General features: G+C 41.0%; 1 protein-coding gene across 4 annotated transcripts in view; it reads right to left on the reverse strand.

Annotated features, from left to right (window-relative positions):
• Positions 1-529: 529 nt before the first annotated feature.
• The window catches only part of vwc2l (von Willebrand factor C domain containing 2 like), a 34,752-nt gene continuing 16,942 nt past the window's right edge, over positions 530-18,339 (reverse strand). For all 4 annotated transcript variants that reach the window (XM_050048538.1, XM_050048540.1, XM_050048539.1 and 1 more), the window contains 2 exons: positions 15,608-15,737; positions 530-4,833 (listed from right to left, as the gene is read on the reverse strand). In XM_050048538.1, the coding sequence (XP_049904495.1) occupies positions 4,682-4,833; positions 15,608-15,737 (282 nt within the window). In that variant the 3' untranslated portion in view covers positions 530-4,681. The remainder of the gene's footprint in view (positions 4,834-15,607; positions 15,738-18,339) is intronic.

Here is an 18,339-nt window from a genome sequence, read left to right on the forward strand (position 1 = left end):
ATTCATTTTTTCATAACAAAGGAAATCTCTTTAAGGAATTCTATGCAACACCCTTATGTAAGTCCCTCAGCCAAGGAGAAATTAAGGTGTTTTGTGCAACTGGCCATGTCTTGGTTCAGCTGATTTTAATTATTGGTTGTTTTTTGTGTGGCTTAAGGACTTGGAAAAAGGCTAAACTCAAGGATATTTGCCCAGCAGCATACTCTAGGGTGCAACTGAATTTGACCGCACAGGCTGTGCTCCCCATACAGTACATTCAGATGCCAAGAAATGCTGTGCTTTTCACAGTAATGAATTTCACATTTTTCAGTAGATGTTAATGGTGTTTTCATGCCACTGAAAGTAATTATGTCCGCAAGCATCAGTGTAATTCTGAGTGTACCGAAAGAAAGAACATTAGAAAAAGAAATCCACACTCACATTTGCCGAATAACACTTTTCAAGTCTATTTAACAAAATAGTTTTTGTCTGGATGAATAATACACATTTCCTCATTTCTTATGTCTTTTTTTTTTGTTTTGTTTTACTCCACCTCAGATTTCAGAATACACATTATACGTTTGAAGATATTTACATATGAACAACATGGGGAACACCAAGGGCTGTTTAATTCTTAAAAATGTGGACCTTTTATCTCTTGTACAGCGTAGGGTGAACCTGTGCGAGCATGTGTTCATATACAATCAAAGATGCTCTTAATTTTAAACAAATTTCAAATTTGTTATAGAAATGACACCCTCCTACTTTGGAGCCACGCATGAACAGACCCTTGGTGCCCCAAAAACTAATACAATTGATTGTATAATAACAGTGTTTCTCTCTTCATATTCCAGATAGTACTCTGTTGGTTTTCAGGCACACTTTATGTAACAGTTTTGTTGCTGAAAAAAAAAGTGACAAAAAGAAAAGATCTTCCATAGTTTCCAGCTACAGTAAATCGGTGTCTCATGGAAAGAGTGAATGGTATACCTTTACAAAATGCCCATGTACAAGCCTGCGGTCTGAATGATCGGAGGACAGATGGAGGTAATCTGAATAGACATTTACAGACAGACGTAAAGACTCAAGTTTCTTGGCAGAAAATGAACAAAGACAGACTGTGCTGCTGGCCTGTCCTTGAAACTGTGCAGCTTCACGTATTTGCAAGGAGAAATGTAATTTCCCCCCGGTTCACCCAGGCGGAGGCTCTCTGTGAAAAGCCTTTTTTTTTATTGTGTTTTTAAACACAGCCCATTCTTTCAAACGACACACATAGGAAACTACTATATGTTAATCCATGTGGAGCCTAATTCATCCGGTTTAGTTGTCAATGACAGATATAAAAGTAATTTTCAAGCAGTCAACCCACTTACAGTGCAGAGCAACATGTGCACCAGTACAGTCCGGCTGTTTGCCTGTCTCCCTTACTGGGGTGAAGAACAATTCCTCCAGTTTTCTTTGACTGTACTCGCTGCTTTGAATATATAATTTGCTTGTTTAATTTTATATCTCTCTTTTTTGCTTCCCACCAGCAGCCTAGATCACAACTCAGCTCCTTACTGTATGTATGCAGGGACAATTGAGCATGATCTTGGCAGGGCTCAACAATAACAATTGCCCTGGACGAGGAAAATGCCACACTAGGCCAGTAAATTAGCAACTCACTTGCCCAAACAGGCACGTTGTAAAAAAGAATTAAGTAGCAAATGAAAAGAATTATGTAGCACATTTCCTAGCCTTCTCATGTCTGTTGAAAGCTGCAAATGCCCCATATTAATCGGGCACTCACAAGAAAAATGGCGGCAAGTAAAGACAAGTTTTATGAGCTGAAGCACAAGCACACATTTCGGTTATCTTGGACAAAGGAGTTCAAATTCTGATTCATTTCCTTAAATAAAGATTAAACATGGCACTTTTAATCTGTTGTTATTTGATAACTGCTAATAAATACAACAATTTGTTTAAGGGCGAATATAAATTGACTTTGGCCAAGTAGAATTCTGACCCATTTGCCTGACCTGGCAAGAGAAAAAACTAGTTGGTCTGGATGGTTTGACTCTATGTCACCCTCTGCACTCCTACCTTCACTCTTAGCAGCAGCTTGTAGCATGCAAATTAAGGAGACGAGCAGCCATGGCACCCCAGTTTAGTATAACAAATGCAGTGCACCTCGGAGGCGTGGAAGGAAACTGAATCAGAACAACCAAACACGGAAATGAGTTGCAATGTCACATTGTCATTTGGATCAAATTGCCTTGATACTTCTCTCTCTGCCATTTTTGCTGCTTCTCCTCTTACTCCTATAAAAAAAACAGTGTATTTCTAGATGTATGAATTCAATCCTGCATTTTTAGCCGTGACTGAACTCTCTGTGTCCTTGCTTGCCTTTGTACCACTAATTCACCCTGGTTTTTAGAGGAATGTCAAAGGGTAAAATAATAACTAGTTCTGGGTAATCCATAATGTTAAACCATTGCGCTGAGGAGTGCAAAGAAAGTAGTACTTAACGCAGACTTGGCTGTTCATACTGTGTAAAGCCAAAGGCCATGCTTTGTGGATCTTATCTGGAACAGTAGCAATAAGGCATCTGTGGCGGCAGCAATGCCTCTGAGCCCTGGCACACTCACTTCAGTCTTTGCTACCCAGTAAAGTAATTCCAATATATTTTTGGATACATGTGCAGCCTGAATAATTATTTGGCATCTGAAGTAATTAAGATGAATGAAGCTCTTTTATTAATCCTAAAATGTCTTGAGCACGGAGGCTGTGATTGATAAACCGTAGATGTCAGTTTTGTTTTATGAGTCTGCGGACCTCAAGCCAGATAGATGAGGACTGTCTTTTCACACTGAGAGACACTAAATCACTGTAGCTTAATGATGAAAATGACCCCGGCTCCATTGTTGCACCTAGGATTGAACCCCACCCACTCTCAGTTCTGTAATTCCTCCATCAACCATGTGCTGCAGCTTTGGAATATACTGCGCACTATGAGATCCTTCCAAAAATTAGTTTTAGTGCCTTTTACGGTAATATACCTCTTTAGTCATTGGTCTTTATCCTATGTTCATTTCTGTCTCATTACAGAGTGCTGGGAGCTGCTATTAAGCAGCCCATCCATCACCACCCAGGAATAGGGTCTAAAAGGTTAACAGGAACGGATTTTCTGGAAATGGAAAAAATTCCGGTGATGAATGGCACAAGCTTACTGGAATTCACCTTTGAATTAATGACTGGTATTTATCATCTCAAAAATATCGTGTTTTGGGCCCTGTTTGGGTGCTTTTTCTTTCAGACTGGACCACTTGAGGACCACTCTGCTCTGGGAAAATATCAAGGCAATACATTAGCCTGTCTCTATGTTATAGCCCTGACTATACAGCCGCACCACATCCGAAGAGCTGCTCTAACATATCGGGGAGGGGACGAGCTGAAAATCTATTACATAATCTATAACCGTGGGATAATGTGACAGCTTTGTATCTTAACAAGCCTTAAGGTTTAAGTGCTTCACTGGGTGCCGATCAGCATCCTGAGGCTGTGAGATTGTGGATGAATGGGGTGCGTGTGTATGCTCACATGGACAATGTGCACGTGAATGCTGCTTAAAAGCATTCAGACATATGCAGAATTCCTCCCTTTGTCTGCTGGTTCTCGTGGCGTGTGCCCAGCATGCAGGCTGCGGCAGCGCCAAGCACCCAGCTGGATGATTTATCACAGAATACTCCTTGATTAAGGGAAATTAAAGCAGGCTGCTCTTGGCTCGCTAATTGCTTTGATAACAAGTTCAAGCAGTTAGTTAGCGGGAATATTTCGGAGGATATGGACCTCTGAGAGAAAACAATAACGACAATTAAGCCGGAAGAGGCTGCCCAAAGTTGTTGTTTTGATGCAGTGTTGCAGAATTTTACATCTACCCCTCTCATAGCTGCTTGCTGCCACTGTTCCTGCCTTTCCTCTCTCTACAGCACCAGCTTCCCCTGCCTGTGCTGCTACTATACAGAAACATGACTCAGCCATGGTGTGTTGATCAATAAAATCAGCGTTTTGGCATTTTATAGCAGTTTATAAAATTGACAGTAGCATCATCTAAGTGTTAGAGGTGAGTTCCTGCCATAGCGATAAAAAGTCTTAAAGTCTTATGAAGACACAAACATTTATGTGTGATGTGCATCTTGTAAACAAGCTCTTAGAGTGAAGTCGTGAAACTCGAGCACACCTCTGCAGTGCTTTCACCGTCATCAATCCTCGTATGACAGAAAGAAAAAGTGCCGTTAAGTGTGCTTACGGTTTGTTTTTCCTGCTGTTGGAATATTACAACACCTGCGTGATTGTGACAGACGAGTACAACAAGCAGATGGCATACATACAGAAATCAACATGAGCAATTCAACATTGCTAATGGTTAGGAAAGAGTTCAAGGAGCTTAGAAACTTTGTGTGTGAGAGCAGCGAGTCAAGCAAGTCAACTTCTGAAAATATATAGGACAATTAAAACTGGAGGGTGGAAACAGCCTTGAGACAAGTTCCGTCATCTTCTCGGTGGCTAAATTTGTGTTTGTGTGAAGCTTATGAGAGCATCTCGTCGATGCTATGCTGTCTCAGGTTGGTTAGGAATTGTGCTCCTGCCCTGTCAATCATACAAAATGGTGCAGTAGGCAGGGCCTTGCCTGAGCTTTTCCACCATCCCCAGTGGAGTCTCTCTATGACAACGTCTGGCCGTTGAGGCACTCCCGCCGCAAGCACTGCGCCGGCTTCCACCAGTCTCCGTTGTGGCAGCGGCAGATGGTGCAGTCGTCCACCTTTACTTCAATTCCGGCTGGGATGATCGTTGTTCCAGCAAAGCAATTTGGACCTGCCGCATGGGAAGGGAGGGAAGGGGGAGAAAGACAGGAAAGAAGGAATGAGAACGACAAGAAATGGATGTGGTTCTCCTGAGGGCTTCTCTTTTCGGAGGGGTGGTGGAGTGATGCAGAGAGCTGCAGGGAGTTAGGGGAGTCAGAGCAGACGTACAGATCTTTTCACGGGCATGCACCGATGGGCTTGTTTTTGCAACACTAAAGCGCTTTTGTTAGTCTCCCCTTCTCCCTCGACATGGAGTGCTTTGCATCCTAATGCGCTGCGAGCAGAGAAGCCTGCCAGGCGCTGGCTTGGCAGTACAGAGAGGCTGGAGTACAGAGAGAGAGACAGAGGAAGAGAGAGAAAGCTGCTTTGAGAGGCAGTAGGGAGGATGGTGTTAATCACTTCAGTCTGTATGAAAAGGCCACAGAACTCCTTAGCAATTCCTTACATGGTTTCTCTCCACACACACACACACACACACACACTCTGTGCCGACTTCCAAAACAATAAAGAACTTAGATGAAATTTGACATCTGATTTATCCTTGAAACACTGTAGGATTTACCTGTGCAGATCCCTTTTTGTTGATAAAATTCCTTTAATTCTAAAACGTGTTTGATTGTGTACCATTGGAACACCTCATACCCTTGTATTTGATCATCTCGGCAGATAGGCAGATTAAGCCTGGGTACATTCTAGGATCTGTGCTCGAGGAAGCTGAAAACGGTGTTACCTTTGTGGGAATGCGGTGCATTCATTATTGGTAAATACCACATGAAATTATTATGTCTAATTTGTTTCTCTCCATCTCGGGGTGAATCGAGGCGGAGTGCATCTTCCTCTACTTCTTGAGACAGCACAGTCAGAAGGTACCAGGAATTCTTAAGAGTTTTAATCATGTAGATGAAGCAATCAGCAGCTCAATTGGTGTGACGGTGACTTTGGATTGCTCTGAGCATTCAGCTCTGTAAAACCTGCCGGATTCAAGACTCTACGAGTGGTCATAAAAAACTCATATGTCTCATAACTCTTGGAGACACAGTAGCTTTCACGGCTAATTTTCACGGACGTCTTGGTGTCCCAGTGAATTTGATTTAGGACAGGCTAACCTGATGCTAGCAATGTAACTGTGAAACTGTACGGTTAGTTGACCCAAAGAGCCTGGTTACACAGGGTACATTTGGGGACACGGGCCAGCTGCATGCAGATCGGCACAATTACTCAACTTGTGCACAGCAGAGGCCTTTTTTTACAGAAGACATTTTGACATGTCACAGTAGGAAAGGCACAGGTGTAATTATTGAAATTAATGATAGCTCGACTCCATTTAGCTGCTTTGATTTCAGGGTCCTGGTGTTGTGCATGCTGGCTCATTGTCACACTGTACTTACTGGGACAGATCTGTGTTATTAGTAACACCTGTGCCTTTCTCACTAGTCAAAATAAATGCTGTGAGAAAAGCCTATTGGTTTTTTAATGACAATATCAGGCAACTAGAAGCACACGATTAAGGTTAGGTCAAGATCACGGTCTTGGTTAAATATTGAAAGTCACAGTGACTCAAAGCCAAAGACAGGTCACACTGACTTTTTAAATACTTAACCAAGACCATGACTTTTAAAAGCCTAAACACAGCGGTGGGAGAATCATTCAGACCCTTTAGTTATGTCAAAATGGCAATGCAATGTTGTAAAAACACTCCACTACAAGTCCTATATGATGTTTTTTTCAATGAACTGCTGCATTCTTTCTGTGATTTAATCTGTCGCAATGCTTCATATTCTATAGGATCGCCATATGTTTGTAGCGTCGCTGTCCTGTGGGAACCACGCATCTCTGAAAAAGTCCACTTTTCCTGAACTCAGAAAAACAAGTGTTTTCCAACTGATCCAAGGGGGTTTGTTAATAGTTTATTTAGCTTGAAGGAGCTCTATACAAAATTCAGAGTGTATCTATGATTCAGAGGTTGTCTGCACGCCACATGGCTCTCAACAAGGAGGTGGCTAAGCTGGCGGCAAGCAGCTGATGGTGCTAACAGCATAAACAATGCTAACAACAGCAACAGTGCTTACAGAGCTAACGGCAGTGTTGGGCAGTAGCGTCACTACGTGTAGCGGCATTACGAATTTAACGGCATTTCTCAGTAGCGTGGTGGTAACGTCACTACGTTCTGAGTCAAATAGCTTCTTTTTTTTTTAAACTAGTATCGCAGTTGCGTCCACAAAAGTCAAAAGCACTTTTTCCCAGGAAAAGCTCTGAAGTGTATTTTTTCCTGCAGAGGTCTAGCTAAAAGTAAGGATAATAACACTGAGGGTTAAGTGATGTGACCAGCGCCACACCGAGGCACGTTGACGAGGGAAGCACTTCCGTATGACATCACTTACTAATCCTCAAGGTTATTCTGCTTGCTGCTTTGCTATTGCGTTTCCTTGGAAGACCCGCCATACTCTGCCTCTGATTGGCTACATTGCACTGTGTATATATTTAGTGGATTTGCAGTGGACACTAGAGAAATAGATTAAGTAGTTCCTAGTAGGAGTATTAAGTAGGAAGATAGGGGACAGAGAGTGACCTACTGATGTCACCTGTTATTGGAGGACATGTTCAAATGTCAAAAGGTCTTCAACAAAAAAAAGGTAAGTAATTTAAGCCTGTTATTTTATAATAAACAGTTTAAGTGAACATTTTTTCCCTTCCTATTTGTTTGGCTGACACTTTTGTCTTATCACTGTGGTAACGCTGATTTGACATGCAGGCTACTTTTGCCATTTTCTGGTAGCTTAGCTTGCTCCATTTCTCTGGGACTAGCTTCAGTGTTGTGAAACTTCATTTTGATGTAGAGTAACTGGTAGCTTAGCTCACTACATTTTCCAAGTAGCTTGCCCAACACTGGCTAACAGTGTTAACCGGGCAGGCGGGTGCTACATTTCCGCAGCAACACTGTACCAATATCAGCGGTAAGTGCTGTATGAGCGCAATGCTGCATTGAGGTGATTAGCTAGCCAGTGGGAAACCAACATGGGACTCACATGCACTAACATGCACGTGTGACTGAACCATCTACCACGACATAGAACAGAGAAGTTTGTATTACAGCATATTCAGAGGTAAAGTGACCTCATTCTCTCCTCAGGACGTCATTACTTCACTATATCTTTACATAGAGAATAGTTGTTTGCTGCTATATTAATGCTCACAATATTGTATAGAGCTCTTTAAAGAAGTAAGATAAATTTCTCAACCCCTAAAGGAACACTTAATCACTCAGTTCGTCAGAAAAATTCAAATTAAAAATGGTTTCATTAGAAAAGAAGGGTAAGAAAAATGTCACCAGAAAAGTAAGCTGTTGGACAAATGTAGTGCAGTAAAAACGTACAGTATTTGCGTCTGAGATGTAGTGGAGTAGAAGTACAAAGTTCCATAGAATGGTAATACTTTAGTACAGTTACCCTGAACTTGTATTTAAGTACTACTTCAACTTAAAGGAAAGTAACAACCAGCCTATTTGAAGAACAATTAATCGCCTAACAGGTAAATACAGAAACATTACATTATTAAACAGCATTGTTGCTTAACTTAAAATGTTAACTGTACCGGTATTAGTCTATGCACATTCATTTTTAACATTAAGTAAAATACAAAAAGCAAAATCTATCAGTATGTGATTCACTAACTCTCATATTTACACAGTTTCCACTAGTCAATGTACCAAAACAGCATACAGAAAATCCTGAAATTCAGTTAGCTTTTGGTTCGGCGTGCCACCCCAAGAATCTCACTGACCTTATCTGACCAACCCTGGAGCTGCCACTGTGCAGGGGGCCATAAACATCCACGTGACACTGACAAAAGGAGGTGTCGGCTACCTAGTATCCCCATCTTTTGCCTCAGCGTTGATGAGTCCCATGCTCTATTCGGACCTGATAAAAGCCCTTTGATCTGAGCTTAGAGGAGACATTGAGAACGCTTGCCAAGTCTTAACTCTCATTGATCTGCCTCTGGACAGCTGGCACAGGTTACAGGACAAACTCGGTAGAGGTTGATGAGGGAAGAGGGTGACTGGTTCTGGCTGCCAAGTGTGATTGTTTATAGCCGGATAGACTAGGAGTCACAAGGACAAAGTTTCAGCTACCTGTCACCGCTCAAAGGACACACTGTCACCTGTCTGAGCCTGTGATCGATTCATGGCCAATAAAATTTAGGAAATTCAGAAAATGTTTGTCCTGTGTCAAAACTGTCTCGGCACATCATACTTCCCAACACTGGGGCTTTAAGAGTGAATGCATATCAGTGCTTATTACTGTCTATTTGGCTCAAATTTGATTTTAGCTCTTGCCTAGAGGTTAGAAATTCATTCACACATCCTTCAATTCACAAAAAAACCCAGCTTGTCCATAGATTATGTCAGTCTGACTATGTGACTTAACTGTAGCCAGCTCTGTGGCGCTGCTACTGTATGATATGTCTGTTAAAAAAACCCACAATGACAGTCTTCAGACAGATAAGCAGATCTAAAAATGGTTTAATCCTATCATAGTGAGGAAACGCTGGCCATTTTCACACTACTTCTCATTATCATTTTCTTCATGAGAATTATATAATTACATGTATCCCCTGATAAATTTACAGTATATAATTCTTGATAAAGATTAGAGCTGAATCAGTCAGACTCGATGAACGTGGTTCTCAGAGATAAGCGCTCCCACTGGCTGACTAGTCCATTGTGCTGCCTTCTGCTCTCTGTTGCTGTTTTCAGGGTGAAACACCAAGAAGAAGACGAGCTAAAAAGCTACGTCGCAATAATGGAAAGCTTTGACAAAAGGCTGGCAGCCATAAGCATTGATCTGGTGATTTGCTGGTCAAAAGACATCCGCACATCAAGGTTGCAACCAGTATACATTTAGTTGGAAAGTTTTTTAAGAGGCTGAAATGTAGTTAGGACCTGCCTTTGATTAAGATATAGTCATTACTCCTGTCAAAAAAATGTTCACTAATAAACTGCATTTAGCCTCATTTTAACCAAAGTATCAAGACATGATTTAACCTCCATATCACCAACTCAATAATTAATGGGTGCTAATTAACCACCTCAATAACATTTCTGCCCTTAGCAATCGGGTCAGCTACTGATCATTCTGATTAGTTTTGAAATTTAAACATTCCTGAAGCTTTTCTTTAACTATGTCAGAATGAGTGGGATCAGCCAGCCTTTTTACCTGTGCTGGAACACTGATAATGCAATGTGGGGATACGACAGCTGAACTTCCTACGCAGTACAGTTTGTCAGCAGATGCAACAGCCTCTTCAACCACGACGCTGTGTCTAATGTGAGTAACCCGGCAGACATACAGTCATCCATATGCTGTATATTTCATTGTCTCTGGGTCTGGACAGTAAGTAAAATTTTGTGAGATGAGCACAAGCTCTAAAATGCATATTTTGTTTCAGACACATGTTCCTTCAAGAGCAGATTAAGCTAGACACAAGAGAAAAGGGTCATGCCCCATCGGCCTCAGCTGTAATTAGTTCTTAGTATAATATATATCCTAAGGGAATATGTTGGCAGAAATGGAATATAATTTATTACCAGAATTTGCCCGTTAAAAACCTCTTGAACAATGAATACTGAAGGAATTCTAACCAGGAGAAGTTGCGACTGGTTGCAATTCTGCAATCCTTACTGTCAGACACTGTTTGAGAGTACCTGCTGAGCCAATATTTGTGGTTAGTAAATGAGCTCAAAAATGGGCCCTATATGGGATTGTCCATGGGTTCCATAATGGTCCCATGCCAAATGCCTCCATCGGTGGGTTTACTCAAGTGGGCCCCATATGGGTAATGCTATGGCTGCCTGGGTACCAAGAGGATATAGGCCCAAAATGGGCATCTTATCCTGGACCCACTTGGGTAAAACCACCCATGTGGGCAATAGGCATGAGGACATTGTGGAACCCTTGGACAATCCAATATAGGGCCCCTTTTTCAGCTCATTTACTAACCACATGGGGCCCACATACAAATGGTGACTGGGTAGTTACATGTAACAGAGTTATGCAACTAAAATACAAAATAAATGTGACTGTAATCTAACTAGTGATCTGTAACCTATAATATTTCAAAAGTAACCTACCCAGCACTGCTGCTAGAGGCCACTAAATCTCCCTAAATCTTACACACTGTTAGTTTAATACATGAAACATTATTTAGAGATACGTTTACCAACCAATTCATAAACTGCTGTATTTGCTTCAGCTATTAACACTACAACCTGCAAGAGTACATCAAATTCATCATGAATGTCAAACAAAAATGAGTTTAAATAGTGTTGAGTTCCTCAATTTAAAACAATGATCTACTTTTTACTGTGCTACATTTGTCAATTATGCCTTTGCTACAACTGGTAGATTAATTAATGGGTGTGATCGTAAATCCAATCCGACTGTCGACACTAAAATGAGAATTAAGTTAAGCACATTCACTGCGCTGTTTGTGCCAGAGTGCCCATTACATTAAAGGTCATCATAACAAACTTTGCACCGCGATGCCGAATGCATTTTCACAAATACCATTTGATTTAAATGATGAATGGTCATCAGAAGACGATGAAGGGAAGGAAAGAGGCCTGTAACGTCACTGCAAACGGTGTATGCTTCATACATGAGCTGATGTCGCAGTTGTACTGTCTGATCCAGCTGTTAACTCACACATGCCACCAAAGCACCTGCCAACAGACTCGGCGGTCATGTGTAGACCAAGAAAGGAGCAAGCTAGTGTGCAGGAATGTTTGAGTTGCTTGGCAACTGTCCAGTTGTGATAATATTTGTGTTGGGGGAGCCAAATACATTTTTAAATAAAGAAACAAATCATAAGCTGTTGTCGCTTATTATTGTTAACTTATAAGTGGCACTTGAACTGTTGTGTAATATCATACCCCAGGGTTGCGTGATTTTGCCAAGCAGGACATGCTCCTGGATCAACATCCCACATCACATTCAAGGACCAACATTGCAATCAACCAATCACAGCCCTCTGACATCATCAGTGTGCTGCTCCTGTGCTTCTTTCAAAATCCCTTTGTGCTTCTTCAGAGCTACAGAGCTACTTAACAAAAACTGTATGAGCTACTGCAGTGTTAGCAAGTTAGCTTGCTTACTAGGTTGGCTATGCTAGCGGGTAAACTTGCCAATAGACTAGAATGTTAGTGAGTTAGCTTGCTAACTATATGCTATGCTAACAAGTAGCCTAAGGATACTGTCATTTTGCAGTTGCAAAGACCTGTGAAGCACACATTTCCCCTTCTTTTTAACCCTGCATAATTTGTTGAGATTAATCCAGGGAAATCATTGCCATGTTGATTCTGAATAACCTGTTTATGTTAATTATGGACTATCATCACCATGGTGACTCTGAATAATTTGGCTATATTGATCCAGGACCACCATTGCCATGTTTATCCTGAATAGAATCACTGATGTTGGTATTGACATAAACAAATCAAAATCAGCATGATGATGATGGTCTTGAATAAACCTGACCAAATCAATCCAGGATTAACATGAAGAAAGGGAGGGAAAAGGTGTTTATCGCTGGAACTTGCAACTGAAAAATGCTATTATTCTCACTCTTTTTTAGTGAACAATATTCTAGCCTAATGGCAAGCTTATCTGTTAGCACAGCCGACCCATTCAGCAAGCTAACTCACTAACATTTTAGCCTATTAGCATAGCTTACCTAGTTAGCAAGATATTTTGCTAATATTCTAGCCTATTGGCAAGGTCACTTGTTAGCATAGCCTACCTAGTTAGCGAGCTATTTTGCTGATATTCAAGTCTATTGGAAAGCTTACTTGGTAGCACAGCCTACCCACTTAGCAAGCTTACTCACTAACATTCTAGCCCATTGGCAAGGTTACTTGTTAGCATAGCCTACCTAGTTAGCGACTATTTTGCTCATACTCTACTCTATTGGAAAGCTTACTTAGTAGCATTGCCGACCTACTTAACAAAGCTTACTCACTAACATTCTAGGTTACTTGTTAGCATAGCCTACCTACTTAGAGAACTATTTTGCTAATATTCTAGTCTATTGGAAAGCTTACTTGTTAGCACAGCATACGTACTTAGCAAGACAGCTCGCTAATATTCTCATCTATTGGTAAGTTTACTCATTAGCATAGCCAACCTAGTTAGCAAGCTAACTTGCAAAGCCTATACTAGCTTACAAGGTTTTTATTTATTGTTACTGAGGATTTTGTTCAACTGTACGTTACTAACTTCAATTTGCAAAACTAGCTTAGCACTGAAGAAGCACAAAGGACACTGATGATATCAGAGGGCTGTGATTGGTTGATTGCAATGTTGGTCCAGGAACACGATGTGGGATGCTGATCCAGGAGCATCCTACTTGGCAAAATCATTTCGTGTCCTTAGGGAGTGCTGTTGTACTGAGTATGAGCATGGCTGTGACTATTTTTTTTTTTTATTAGCCTACCTGCTGTTCTTCATTTTAAAAAAAAATGTTTTATCAAAAAATGCTGTTTTTATAATTATTTATCATTTCATTATTTTACATTAGCTTGCCCTCCCTAAAAATATTAGAATGGAAAGTAACTTGCACTTTGAGTAATTTATCAACCAGGTACTTTTTTACTTTCACTTGAGTAAGTTTTTCAGATGATACATTTATATTTTACTTGAGCTTTTTTTTTATTGTCGTAATTGTACTTTTCCTTGACTATAGAGTTTTAGTACTTTACCCACCACTGCCTGTAAGCAGCAAACTGTTTGTTATAGGCTAGGCTGAGATTAAGCTGGAGATGACAGTCTGACTTTATGACGACTGCAGCAGCCTTCCACTCCAGCTGACTATCCATCAGTTGTATCACCAGCATCATTAATCAATGACACACTGACAGAGAATATTCACTCTGGATTCTTCATTTTTGTTGTCAATATGTTACACAATTTAGCTCTTTGGCATTTTCCTGCCTCCCTCTTTATTTGACAGAATGATTTTTATCCCCTAAAAATGCAATTGTGCCTGGCGCTTGATGATGCAATGCTGGTCTGGTCGTTACCTGCTTAACATCATCATGTTAGCACTGCCATTGCAAGCATGTTAGCAGGCTAACATTAGCTGTGATTCTAGCATCACTGTCTTATTATATTACCTGTAATATTATAAAAGCCTGTGACTTGTGTTAGGTGACCCTAACTGGCCTGGGGTTAAACAGACACTACAATCACAACACTAAATGCACATAGGAGAAGGGTTTTTTTTTGAGGAAATGTATTTATTTTAACGTGAACCACAATTATTTTCCTAACCTTAACCAAGGAATCCCTTTCTGGCAGAGCCCCACAGAAAAACTTGGCCCAATAGCACACCAAACTATGAACTGTTGCTATTCATGTCCATATTTTACTTTATAATCATTCCCTTGTGAGAGAACTCATTGATATTTTAAAAGGGCTGTGTTAATTTCACATAATGATTTGAAACCAGTGGTTGCAGCAGGTGAATTAAAAGACAAAGTGTGACTGTGTTCCACGATTGCATGTCTAACTGGAGCGCATAGGCCTAAGTGGATGTCTTTCTTTCACAGCCCCCCTGTCCCTCGGCCAAAAATGAGAACTAAACAGCATTCTTCATTGTCCTCTCCCCACAGCCCTCAGCTCCCACAGAGATTTAACTAGCTGCCAGAGCCTGACCAGGCACCCTTGGGGAGCCTAGAAACGGCAGGCCTACCCTGAAATGCCAAGGGTGTCACTGTGTCCTGTCAGCCTGGATTAGCTCTCTCCTAGCAGCTTCTGCAGCCTTGTTAGTGTGGGTGTTTGTGTGTGTGTATGTGTGCTGAAATAAAAGAAAGAAAGCAAAGGGGGATAAAAGAGGAAATGAGAGAAAGTGTGAAAGAAAATGCGGGTAGTTGTGGTGAAATAGCCATTTAGCATCCGCCTCGAACAAAATTCCTCTCATCACATTTATAGGTCAACTGCTGCTTGAAAGAAAAATAAAATATATTTCATGATATTGTTTTGCCCTCTTTCAGCAGCAATACTCATGAACAATATCTATATTTTTGGTGCAGCGCTGAACATAATGAGAAGACTGAATGCAATAACAAGGCTTATAATCAAGAGAGCACATTGTGTTGTTTATCAGGTTTTCATCTGAGTTCAGGAAAACTTTCTTTGCCAGCTCTTTCAGCTCTCAAATGATCTGAAGTTTACATTTGAGCCATGTAAATGCAACATTGTGTTGTGGCTGAATTTAAATTTAGCCCCCAGCACTCTTTGCCATCGAGCCTTCCAGCCAGGATCACATTGCAGATGAGCAGTTATTGTACTTTCATCATAAAACTCCATCTGTCCCTCAGGATTGGTGCTGGCAAGGGGAAATCTCCCACCTCGCCTTGTAAATAGCCAATGAACCATTTGAATCCTATAATTCTAATTTAGGGATTGCCTGTGTGTGACAAGGGCGTTAGGGCACTGGGAGATAAAAGACTCTCCCAGGACCCATTAGTCCCCCCTACCATGCCTTTAATCAATGGGCTAATGTTTACTCTGCTTAGTGTGTCATTTATAATTAAAACTAGTACTGCTCATTAGTGTCCAACGGGCCCAAGGTAATAATTTTAATTCATAAAACATCAATTACATCCTCATCCGCTAAAGGCACGGCCATCAAATGGCGATACCACAGATAAACTTGCCGTCATTGGTTTAATGAAAATTTAATGACTTCTGAGGAGTGTGCGGTGAATTGTAGAAGAGATGAGTGTTTACCGTTTTTACAGATGGGGCAGCATTGCTCCGGCTCGTACACAGGGTTGACACACTCTGGGACGGCGCAGTCGGACACCACACAGTGCACCTCATTATTTGGTTCGCAGCGGCACCATTCACAGGGTGACGGCTGTGGGAAGGGGGGGTTGGAGGTGGGAGAGGAGAAACGGGGAATCTGGGTTAGATGATTCAGTGGGTTTCACCTTTATCAGTGTGTGTGTGTGTGTGTGCTTTACATGATTACCACTGGTCAGTTGAAGAGACAGCCCGATCCCGTGCTGATTTTACTCAGTTAAAAATGCTCTTATTACATGCATCTCGTACTGTCTTCATAAACAAAGAAACAAGCTAATAAATTATTCACAAGGCCAGTTTTATTTGGCTTCTTGCATCTCAACAAACACAGCCTGTAGCTGACGTTGAATAAAATCACCAGAAATAACTAATAAGGGAGTCTATAAAGTAGTGTTCATGATATTTAGTATTTTGCTGCATTCTGCTGCGGCCTGCCTCGGGAAACAGTTCAGAGGCTTATCTTACCACCTCTGCAACATGTAAATCAGTGCTATGCAGCTCTCCGTGCCACTGCCTCTTACTTGACTCTATCTTTACAAAGTCCCTTGACCGGAAAATGAACTGTAATGCAATTACATGGAGTGGAAAAATACAAACTGTTTCCATATCACGAAAGGTCAACTGTTCATCATATTAGATTTTCTTTCTGCTCATCTAGTAAACAGTCTTTTGAGGGCATCTCTGCTCTATCAGCGACTCAGCACTCTGTAAAAGCCTTTGAGGGTACAAATGTTTCATAATTGATAACCTTTGATAACAGTGTTTTTTTTTTTAATTTGGTAGTTAGGTAGGTCAATATATGTGTAGAGCAGCAACTGCAACCAAGAAAAAAAAAAGATTCAGATGAGTCATAATAAACTGGGTGAGTTATCTGAAGTCCACAAATTTCCTAAACCGCTGCAAGTCAATATTCAAAACATCTATTTAAATTCAAAACCAGTGACGCAAATGTTGACTCTTGACTGATATTTAGATGACTAATAATGTGCTTTAATGTTGGATATATAATACTGGTACTCCAGACAGAGTTCGGCATTTTGGGAAGTATGCTATTTGATTTCTTGCTGGGAGTCTGATCACTCTGACATCTGTATGGTAAATACAGTTAGCTTAGCTTAACATAAAGGCCAGGCGATAAAAGCTAGACATGCTCTGTCCAAAGATCTACCAGTATAGTCTGCCAGGAAGGAGTCCTAAAACCTGGAAAATGGTTTAGCATTTTACCATTCCTGGTTCCCTAGTCTCAAAGTCATTGGGTTGTTTGAATGGGTTTTTGGTTAGATGTGTGAAGTAAGGTCTGTCAGAGTTCTGTCACGTTTTGTTCTCCGACATAAAATACATCAGTAAATACCCCACTCATGAACTTTCCTACTTGTTTCAAGACTTTATGCTAAGCTTCGCTAGCTATTCCTATTCCTAGTCCTAGTTGTAGTCCTTTTCCTATTCTTATTCCTGGTCCTAATTCTGGTTCTTAAAATGCCTGATGTTGTGCTGTGTAATTACTGGTTGTTGATGTTCTGGAGCGCCGTGTCAAGTTCTGCCTGTTACATGTATTGTCTTGATTCAAAATATTTTCAAAATAAACAGACTACGTCAGTACAACAACACAAATTGACATGTTTTTTCCTCCAACGACTAACGCACGTGGTTAGGTTCAGGAAAAAAGAAAAGGGTTGGCTTTTAAATCTTACGGGACACAAACACCACTCTCCCGGACGAAAGTCGGTATGTGTTGGACCCATCTACCACCCCTCCTACCCACTCCACTCGGGCTTTCGCTGTTTTAACTTTAGTTTTTGTTCCCGCTGACACCATTAAACTACAATGGTGACTCGTTGCATATCATCAGAGGATGGCTCTGATGCCTGAAATAAGGTCTGTGGTTCTCTAACATAAAATACATCAGTAAATACCCCACTCATGAACTTTCCTACTTGTTTCCAGTCTTTATGCTAAGCTTTACTAGCTATTCCTAATCTTATTCCTAGTCCTAGTCCTTTTCCTATTCCCAGTCCTAGTCCTAGTCCTTAAAATGCTGGGTGCTGTGCTGGGTAATGAATCCTTGTTTTGTCATTATGCCATTAACTATCCCAAACTGCATTAGTTCCAGACAGTTTGCTACATTTCCATCAACTACAGTTGAATTGTGGCAACAACAACAAAAACAGTTCCACTGTTCATAAAGGGAAGGGCTGTGGTGCTCCTGGATGCTTTAAAGTGACTTTTATCAGCCAATTTTGCCAGGATGCATTAAGTAGCACAAAGTGGGAAGTAGCCAGGCTTGTCTTTTTATTGGAATTTATGGCAGTCTGGATGCACTGCAGCCATAAATCGAATATGAGCAACATCAAAAGATGGAGGGAGGGGGTGGGGTGGAGTGTGGGGCTGTAGAGATTAAATTGAACGCATAACCCATTCTCTGATTGTGGCCATACTTTCTTGACTTACTATATGTCGAATGAGAAACGAAGAATCAGAGCAGAGACAACTCAGACATCAACTTGACACTGTTCCCTCCTATCATTCCCCTCACAGACAATGTATAAAACTGTCTCAAATGTAAAAGATATACTTCCTGATATACCAGACAACTGTCCAGTGGCATTAAAAGTTAGGATGTGAAACTGTCTCAGATCTGACGCTCATAAAGGGAAACA

This window comes from Epinephelus moara, chromosome 7 (genome assembly GCF_006386435.1).
Source record: "Epinephelus moara isolate mb chromosome 7, YSFRI_EMoa_1.0, whole genome shotgun sequence".
Lineage (NCBI taxonomy): Eukaryota > Metazoa > Chordata > Actinopteri > Perciformes > Serranidae > Epinephelus > Epinephelus moara.